Genomic DNA, 10,746 nt, shown 5'->3' on the forward strand with positions numbered 1-10,746 from the left:
ATTTTCTTATTTCACACGGGAGTTCACTGACTGTTGAAGGCCACGTTCACGGTCGCCTTTATTATAGTATTTCTGAGAAAACTTTCGGTATTCTCCCAGAATTAATATATTATCATGTAAAACTACTTGAAGAAGTTTAAAAGTGATAGAGCGTAAATGTACATATAGGACTCATATTTCAAGTTTGATTAAATATAGTTGTACAAAATACTTTTATGAAATTATATTTTGGGCGACAATAAACCCTAAACAATTTATAAAAATCTAGATTTCAAATTCTTAAAGGAACATGACTATGATGGAAAGAAGGCAGGCATTTGCGGTCGTGGAGTCGGGAGGAGGGCGATTGGCAAGGGCAAAGGTCAGCAAAAGTATAGATGAGTGCAATGAACAAGAATATAATGGAAAAAATTCGGGCTATTTGGGGTGAAGTCGACGGGGAGGGATTAATAACGGAGGTGGGTGATGAGATAAAAATTGAGAGAGTGAGAGTGAGGGGTGGCAATAGAAGTGGTTCGGAGGAGAGACAGTGATGAATGGCAGAAGAGCAGGGAGAAGTCAATGGTCTCAATCAGCTTTCTGTGTATATAAATCTGTTGAAGGGCGAGTGGACTGAGTAATGAGGACAAAGGTACTATCAGCGCAGGTGATGGCAGAAATGAGAGATGGAAGGTTATGATAAAGAGATAGGTGGGAGTAAGAGGATGGGATCAAGGAGGAAGGTAACAAATGTAGGATTGATAGGGTACAATTATTGCAGCTTATAAACACTATACTTGTGTTAGGGGAGATGTGACATGGCTGGTTGGCCTTCCAAAGCGACCCATGTTGCCAACCACTGCACTTTCCTTCGTCGCACGTTTTTCTTAGTCTATCTCTTTCGCGCGCGCGCACACACAAACTCACATAAAACATTATTATATCGGTAAATACAAAAGCAGGCTAAATATAAATACACACCTATTCTCCAATAATTTTACGGTCTAGTTAGAAATCAATATTATGAGTGACATTCGAAAAGTGGAATTTCAGCGGGATTACGGCACGTAAATAATTTCGAAACGCTTAGTTTATTTCAAAATAAAGAAGAAAATCAGTTACACAGAAAGAGGTGGAATGTCTATTGATTTATTTATTATATTGTCTCTTCCCACTGTCCTGTCGCCCGACATGTTAGCAATAGCAGCCAAATCTCGTTTAAAATATACACTAATATCTTAAAAAGGAAGGACTCTACCCGAAAAAAAAAAAGAAGAAACAAGAAAAAGAAAAAAAAAGATCGTTGTGGCTTGAATGCCCTTGATAGCAGGACCGCTCACTTAGAGCTGACCAGCAGCTAAACCACTCCTGAAAACAACTCCTTCAATTATTAACCACAGCCACGATGCACACGAAGGTCGGTTAGCTATGTAATAAATATCCCAGAAAACCCGAAGCGAAAAAAAAACTTCCAGTGTGATAAAATATATTTCCCATCTGAATTATCATTCCGTTTGATTTTATCGCTAAAGGTATTTGGTGATTCCATACGGCCCTTAATCCTCTGAGTTGAAATTCTGCCAAGGTCAACTTTGCCGTTCATAGAACGATAAAGTAAGGTACCAGTAAAATATTTTTTCTTTCTACCATAGGTATAAGGTTTGGAATTTTGGGGGAGGGGTTAGTCGGTTACACCGACCCCGGTGTTAAACAGGTTCTATTTCATTGACCCCGAAAGGCGGAAACGTAAAATCGACCTCGGCGGAATTTGAACTCAGAACGTAAAGCCAGACAAACGAGCCAAATATTGAATTCGATTTAATACTTCTATAAAACGTCCTAGACATGAATGGAATTATAAGACAAGGCGAAGACACAGACTACTAAATAATTAAATGAATTTAACAGGATATTACACACACTTTATTAATTTGATTCATTCTCCACCAATCGGAAGTGTTTGAATTGACGGAAGTTGAAAGGTCTCTCTCTTTCTCTCCCCCCGTTTCTTTCACTCTCTCTCTCTCTCTCTCTCCAGGAATTCTGGGTATTCCATCTCCATCCCAAAACACTGCGACTTGTTTTAAATATTATGGACTTGGGACAAAGTCAGGTCTTCTAATTAATCGGATTACCAACTCGGGACACAGTAAGGCTTATTACAATTGAATTATGGACTTAAGACAAAGCAAGGTTTACACTAATTCCGCTGAAAATATTATGGAATACCTGGACTTTGGTTCCATCTTCCTCTGATATGCCACGTCTTGTTTACTTCCACTTCTGTTATTCGGAATAGATTGGTCGTGCTTTCGATAAGTTTTTATTGAGGATAAAACTTGTATTAAGACAGGATGATGGAATAATTCCATTATTTCTGTTGGAACCATTTGTCTTATGCAATGAAGAATAAGTTATGAGGTTTAATTTTGTATGTAACTTGGCTCTTTTTGTAAACCTTGCTCTTAATACTCGCTCTACACCAACATCGTATTCTCTGTTAAATGAGACGTAACCACTAACACTAACCAGTATTAAACAGTTTATGCCAAATTGGTAAACATGTACGGAATGAACAACCAAAATATTAGCAGTTCGGAGTCTAAAGACTTGGAGAAATTCCTGCGGAGCTTTTCAATTATTGCAGTGCAGGCCATTGTCCAGTCTCGGTTAGGTGAAAGGATCCAAACGAAAAATTCTTCACCTTCACAATATTGGGTATGTAAAAACTATTTGATAATTCTTCTCACATCGTTAACATGTTTCTTATTATGTAATTGTTTATTTAATGTCTTGTGTACTTTTTAATCTTTGTACTTCGTGTTTATCAAGTTTGTTTTGTAAACGAATCCTTATAATAATAAACAGGTACCGCTTGTATAGTACCACATTTGTTCGTTTTTCGATCAACTTCTAAAAAACTTGTCTTCATGAAGATTCCATTCTAAAAACGAAATGTTTAATAAATTATTTTCATAATTACTCCACTCTGAATAAGCGAACAAGGGAGCCACTCCCTTGTTCGCTTGCCTTACTAGAAACAACAAATAAACCTTTTATATGACACTCCTATAAAAAAAAATAGTAAACGGGTACATTGGAGATCGGGGTGTAGTGTCTTTAGAAAGAAATAAACGAAAAGAAATAAGAAAAGACTTGGTAGTCACGACAGGACTGTCTTTCACCATGTCTACTGTATAACGACTGACTTGAAGCAAAATAACAACAATAATTCCAGCTGAACAACATCTTTGAAAGCCTTCATCTGGCAGACATTCTTCACTTGACCTAGTTTGAAATACTAGAGACGGCGACGTGTCATGTTCTTATCACATTACACGATAATAAACTTAGTTTTCAGATTAGTTGGGTTAAACTAGATTTATTGTATTGAAGTGTCTATCTCTATTTCCTGGTTGTGTGTTCTAAGGTACTCCACAATTTGCATCGACTCTTGTTGAAGTACATTAAATCAATGCAAAAATGACAAGCATTTATCTAGTGTTGTTGTTTCGCCAGACCAAAGGCATTTAATTTGTGACTGTCACGTATAGCTTTTAAAAGGTAGGGTGTATATGTATATGTAGGATTACATTATCCAATGTGTTTTCCCTTAAGACAGTAGGGTATGAATTAAGGGAAATTTGGCTGCTATTTCATGCAGAGGGAGCGTCCTCGTAGAAGTTCCTCTTATTGGCGCGTCAAGTCATATTTATTTCAACTAGATCGATATTTTTGATCATGTATGGGATATAAATACTAATTTTTTTTGCCAGTAATGTTCTATATATATTCTTCGTACACCCTCTACTCACTTGACTTCTTATGTCTGATGTTGTTTATTAGATCATTTCTAAATTATTTCAGTTATTTTATTCTAGGGAGGTACTAAAAAACAGCCCCTCCCTTTCTTGTTTATCTCGATCTTCACGAAGATTTCTCAACCCTTTCGAGCCATTAAGGATGTTATTCCAGACTAAACTTTTAATGCTTTTTAATTTCCACTTCAGTGTTCAAAATGTAAATCTAGTTTTTCTATTCTAAGTTCATAATCTCTATTGTAAATCGTTCGACTATTTGAATGGACCCTATTTCTATATTTGTGTTGCAAGTTATTTTGCCGTAGTTTCTTTAATAATAATACAAGTTAGTTTGATCATGTTCGGATTTGTCTTAATATTTTAGCTTCAATAAAAGCATTTAGTTGCATGCCTTTACGTTCTGGTTTCAAATCGTGTCGACGCTGGCTTTGCTTTTCCTCCTTCCCAGAGTTGATAAATTACCAGTTTTCTGAGAAACTGGTGTCGATTTAATCTAAGACTAAAAAAAAAATTTCATTAAAAAATATTCATTCTTCTGAAAGTTATGACCTCCCAAAGTCTGGTAGGTAAAACCCTGTAGTTATGCCCTTTGTGCCTATGCTACAAATCAATAATAGCAACTGTAAAAATCAATGTGTGCACGTAAAGAGAGTGCATTTTCTTTTAATGTCTCGATCACCTGCTTGGTGTTGAGTATAATGTGCGATGAGAGATAAAGAGGGAACGATGGAGATGGATGGAACGAGGAATTATTGTAGAAAGCTGAATTCAATATATTGTAATTAGTTAATATATATTAATTGCCATAGAAGTGCACCACAATTGTAGTGTACTATAACAATAACAATGATAATTAAACTAAATTAACAGCATGCAATAGTATATATTACTATAAGTATTTTAATAATAATGCTTAATTACAATTGTGTTAAATTAGTAAATACAAACGTGCCTTGAAACACACACACACACGTACGTATGTACGTACTTATATATGTATGGCTCGACTGATTATTAAAGCCATGTACAATCGTGTGACTTGTTCTGGTGAAAATCTGTTTATAAGCTTAGCTCTGCCTTCAAATGTAGTTGTAACGCCTCACAAGATCCTGTCAAACATGTGGCTGAATTATTGACTATTTTGAGACGATGATGACGCTCGGACTTCGGAGAGGGATAAATAAAATAAATCTCCAAAGACAGGAGTAGAGACATCTGCAGTATTTTATTTCATTTTCATCGTCTTTTACCTTTAGATAAAATGCAATTACTACTCTTCGGTGTAATTTAATGGGTTAAGATGTTCTTATTTATATGCAGTGGAAGAAGTTGACAAACAGAATGGTTCGTTTTACAAGCATCCCTAATGACTTACAAGCATTTCACTACCCTCTTTCTTCAGAGAAGAATTAAGTGTCCATTTAGAATCTTCTATAATGTAAACTCCGAAGAATTCTCTCTACTTTTGGTACATATAGGAAGAAGTACGAAACATCTTAACCCATGTTAACCCACTATCCTCGTTTGAGGACAGTTGTACTTGGTTTGTTAACTGATCGCAACATAGTGCTTGTATTTATTTAACCATTGTATTTGGTTTATTTACTGCAATAAAAGTTAACTGGACGCTTCCGAATGTTCGTTATCCTTATTTATGTAACTACCTTCGAAATTTCGACAGAAATCGCAAAATTAAAAACCTGGGTTAAAATGGGTTAATACTTTCACATAGGTCGCCTTTATAATAATTTTTATCAGATACGCAATACTATAAAATTGAAGGGATATAAGTCGATTCTTTTCCTGTTGATATTTAACCCTTTAGCATTTAAATTACTGACAAATGTAATGTTTATTTATCCACATTATTTTGAATTAATCATGCATTATCTCATAGCTTTGGGATTTTGATGGTATGATTGTTTATCATTGGAATGACATTGTAGGGTAGGTGTGAGAAGCCCAACATGGCCAGTTTGAATACTGAAGGCTTAAATGTGTATTAAAATTCAACACGTGACAACTTCAAGAAACGAAAAAAAACTTTGTAAAATCTGCCAATGTTGTTAAACACCTTTCTCAGGAGAATATGTCATAGAATTGTTTTTTATTTGGTCTTCATCAGTTAACATCCTTGTTACAATGCTAGCATGAATCGGCTGGTTTGACAGGATCCAATGGACCCAAGGATTGCATCTTGCTCCAATGGCATGGTTTCTATACCTGGATCAGTGGCGGCTTGTGTATAGGCACTGCAGAACTGCAGCACCAACTATTTCCACTCAATATTATTGATTAACATTCAACATAATGAGTCCTTTTTTCTTCAATTCTTTCTTTATCGTTGTACATTGTATAACCTTTAAGCTTAATGTCAGTAGCCATGCCCTCGTTTATGAAGAAAATACAAAAATCCTTGTATAGAACTGTGCACTTCACCGTTCCAACATGGTGTTTGGCTGTTGTGTGCATGCTCACGTGTCCAAGATAGAAAGCTTCACACCAGGGAGAGAGAGAGCACTGGTTCACGCAGTTCCGGTCCACGTGTGTTGTGCTTAAAAATATGTTTATACTCTCGAATGTGATAAAGTGTAGAATTAGATTATTCTCCTGCTTCCAGCTACAGTGTTACTGCCAGGATTTGAAAAATAGAGCAGATTTTCCTCCCTTATTTTGTGATTTAGGGGGGATTTTTGAGAAACAAGGGGGAATTCGCAGCCACGTTCAGTGAACAAATTAAACACACTCCCTGGCAGTGGCTAAAACATGAACTGATGAAGTTTATGTATGAATATTCTTTTCATGTTTCTTTCCTTTTACACAATATTAAAACAATGGCTGAAAATTTTCTGAAGCAGCAACACCACTAATTTTACCTACAAGCTGCCACTGACCTGAATGCTCTTTTTAATGCCACCTACTTTATAGCTGGGGGCTTGTTTTTGTGGCAGCAGCAATAATAAGGCCACCGTGCGAATTGCAAGGCTATGAACCCCAGGGGAGTGACTTTATGCAAAGGGATGAGGAGTATATTGGGATAAAGTATGAGAGAAAAGGGCCAGAGTAGAGAAGGTTTATAACTGTAGAGGAGCTACCATGACTACTCACAGTTTAGAAGAGAGGGTGGGTGTGAGTGGGTTGAATGGGAAGCTATAAAAAATGGTGGTGATGAGTTGGTCAGGGTGGAACTTTGAGGTACATGAGTGGAGCAGAGGGACCAGGAGTGAGTGAGAAAGGAGAGGATATCTGATAGTGTGGAGCAACAGAATAAAAATGATGATGCTGTAAACAAAAGAATGAAAGAGAGATGATACACTGTTGGGTAGATTATAGGAATGGATGAGGATGAAGAATTAGTTGGAACGAAATGTTGCTATTTTCCTGTTTCCTATGTTAAAGAATCTGTTACTTTATAACTTTTTGGCAATGCCTAACAATGATTAAACATTCTTGTCTCTTTCAGTTTTCTCCGACTTTGAAAGATGTGCCAGAATTGAATCGACACGCTCGAAGTTTTACAACTGGTTATCAACCTCTCTCGGGACAAACAGTGTGTGTTGAAATTTCTCTTAAAACCACTGAAGGGGATTCTATGGTTTTGGAAACCTGGCACATGGGTCTGAAGATGTCCAGTGACAATAAAGAAAATCAGGATCGTGAAAACAGAGTACCACATGTCCTTTATTCAAAGATGTGTCTAGCCTTGCGGTCGTTAATCTACACTTCCAGAATCACTCCTGGTTACACATTATCTCGAAAGCAAGGGCCTGATAATTACATTATATGTTACAAGATATACTATGGCACACCTCAGTTACATGAACTGGGGCCAGATCATCAAAGGTTAAAAGCAGGACGGTTTCCAACGTCAATGGGAATTATGTCCATTATTGTTGATTATCGAACAAACATGCAGATTTCTCAGCATAAAACCACAAAACACATTGCTATTGAAATGAAAGATGACCATTACAAAGCTGAAACCGGGAGTCCTCGTAAAAGCACAGCTCCTCGGCCGTGCCATCCGGGGCACAGAAGGTAAAGAATGTTTTATTTTTACTATTATCAAATTTAGATTTAAATCTATGTTTATTTAACTTAGTGTTTTGTTGGATTAAACTGGAAAAGAATTAATTAACATGGGTCTTGCTAATGTGGTTGATCTCAAAATGTTGAGCCCCACAGAGGAGGTGCTAAAGGCCTGAGCAGACTGGGGATTTGCTGTGCATGAGAAGACCTGTCTGTTGTAGTGAAAGTGAGGTCCTAAAAGCATTGCTTGTGATTATACACTCACTGGGTACTGCTCCAGTACCTTATTTGCTCCTGTTTGGCATCAACATTTGTTCACTATGAAATAAATCATTTGTGCAGGTCGTTCGGCAGCAGCTGAACAATCACACGTCGTCTTCGACGGGAAAGTCCATTATATATATATATATATATATATATAGTACTGGGGTCGATTCATCCGACTAGGCGCAGGAGTGGCTGTGTGGTATGTAGCTTGCTTACCAACCACATGGTTCCAGGTTCATTCCCACTGTGTGGCACCTTGGGCAAGTGTCTTCTACTATAGCCTCTGGCTGACCAAAGTCTTGTGAGTGGATTTTGTAGACGGAAACTAAAAGAACCCCATCGTATATATATATATATATATATATATATATAGTACTGGGGTCGATTCATCCGACTAGGCGCAGGAGTGGCTGTGTGGTATGTAGCTTGCTTACCAACCACATGGTTCCAGGTTCATTCCCACTGTGTGGCACCTTGGGCAAGTGTCTTCTACTATAGCCTCTGGCTGACCAAAGTCTTGTGAGTGGATTTTGTAGACGGAAACTAAAAGAACCCCATCGTATATATATATATATATATATATGCATGTATGTGTATGTTTGTGTGTCTGTGTTTGTCCCCCCAACATCGCTCGATAACCGATGGTGGTGTGTTTACGTCCCCGTAACTTAGCGGTTCAGCAAAAGAGACTGATAGAATAAGTACCAGGCTTTAAACAAATCCAAACAAGTACCAAAACTAGTCATTAGATTGTCGCCATGCTGGGGCACCGCTTTGAAGAAATTTTAGTCAGATAAATTAACCCCAGTACTTATTTTTTAAGCCAGGTGCTTATTCTATCAGTCTCTTTTGACAAACCACCAAGTTACAGTGATATAAACACACCAACACCAGTTGTCAAATGATGGTGGAGGATAAACACAAAGATGTACACACAAGCACACTTATATATGTATACACACACACACACACACCCGATGGGTTTCTATCAGTTTCCATCAATGAAACCCACTCACAAAGTTTTGGTCAGCCTGAGGTTATAGTAGCAAACACTTGCCCAAGGTGCCACGCAGCAGGACTGAACCCGGAACCATGTGGTTGTGAAATAAGCTTCTCACTATGCAGCCATGCCTTATTGCTTGGTTATTTTTAGCTGTTGTTTTTTCTTTCTATTTTTATGACTTCAAATATCTTAACACTGACTTAATTTTGTAGTTTTTTTTTGTTTTGTTTCTTGTTGGTCTGGTTCTAGTTTGTGACGGTAATTTATTTCAGAATTATAGGTTGATAAATTTATTACGTCACTAAATAAAACTATGCCTTTGTTTCTGTTCCACTTATAACATCCTCTGGAACAATTAATTTCTGATGAGCATGATTAGTCATTATGATCTGTGATGTGTCTATTGGTTGAGAAGTCCCCAAACACAATATCAGCCACTTTGGAGACCCCTGGGTTAGGGTATTCAACTCACGATTGTAAGGTCATGAGTTCGATTCCTGGTGGCGCATCGTGTCCTTGAGCAAGACACTTTATTTCACATTACTCCATTCCATTCTGTTGGCAAAAATGAGTTGTACCTGTAATTCAAAGGGGGCCCACCATGTCACATTCCGTGTCATGCTGAATCTTCCAGAGAACTATGTTAAGGGACTCAGCCACTTGTACATTAATTTCTTGAGCAGGTTGTTCTATCGATTGAATCAACTGAAATATTTGTTGCCATAACAGACAGAGCGCCAGTTTTTAATTGCAGAGAGCATTAATAATAGTTTTGGTACCAACTTTTCCAAGAACATCCCTGATTTTCATATGGAACCGTTTCCTCTTGGTGTGTTTATATTTAAATTGAAAACCCTATTTATATTGGAGGATAGGAGACTCTTTTAAACATGGCCATTTTGGCGCTGCTGATTCAACACTGACTTACTTCACATCAAATGTCATGTTTTTCTCATCTCGTTATTTATTTATCTCTCTTTCTCTCTGTAAGCGTCTTGTTATATTTGTATGTATGTGTAATGTCTCTCTTCTCTCTCTCTCCTATCTCCCCTCTTCCTGCACTTGTATATTTCTATGTGCGTGTAAGTGTTTGTCCCCAACCACTGCTTGAAAACCAGTGTTGGTTTTTTTACATCCATGTAACAACAGACCGGCTAGATAGACCAATAGAACACACACCAGGCTTAAAAACGAAAATAATTACCGATGTGAATTTGTTCAGATAAACCCTTCAGAGCAGTGCCCCAGCATGGCCCCAGCCTCCTGAATGAAACAAGCAAAAGTTGGTTAATTGTTTGGAGAGTAAACAAACTCAACGATGCCATACGCCTGGGTGAATCTCTCTGACTGTGAAGATAGAAGAACATTGGTTATGTAATCTAAAACTGGATGACAAGGTGTGTGTGTGTGTGTGTGTGTGTGTGTGTGAACTCGAGAATTGTGGTGAGTTATCAAAGACATCTGCCGACATATCTAACAGAAGGTGGTTGTGAAGAGAGAAAGAGACTCCATTCTTTGCTACATTCCACTTTTGTTGTATTACTAGTATCATATTTACAAGTCATTTACCTACGTGCAGCCAGCCTCCTATTGGCACCCGAATGACACATTTAGTGGGGATGGATTTCAGGAAGAATGCCTTATGTA

At 37.5% G+C, this 10,746-nt stretch overlaps 1 protein-coding gene across 1 annotated transcript in view; it reads left to right on the top strand.

Annotated features, from left to right (window-relative positions):
• Positions 1-1,169: 1,169 nt before the first annotated feature.
• Positions 1,170-10,746, top strand: part of LOC106871588 (autophagy-related protein 13) — a 27,734-nt gene continuing 18,157 nt past the window's right edge. Inside the window, exons 1-2 of the mRNA XM_014918103.2 lie at positions 1,170-2,697; positions 7,264-7,838. Coding sequence (XP_014773589.1) covers positions 2,542-2,697; positions 7,264-7,838 — 731 coding nt within the window. The 5' untranslated portion in view covers positions 1,170-2,541. The remainder of the gene's footprint in view (positions 2,698-7,263; positions 7,839-10,746) is intronic.

Source organism: Octopus bimaculoides, chromosome 7 (assembly GCF_001194135.2).
Source record: "Octopus bimaculoides isolate UCB-OBI-ISO-001 chromosome 7, ASM119413v2, whole genome shotgun sequence".
In the NCBI taxonomy this organism is placed as follows: Eukaryota; Metazoa; Mollusca; class Cephalopoda; order Octopoda; family Octopodidae; genus Octopus; species Octopus bimaculoides.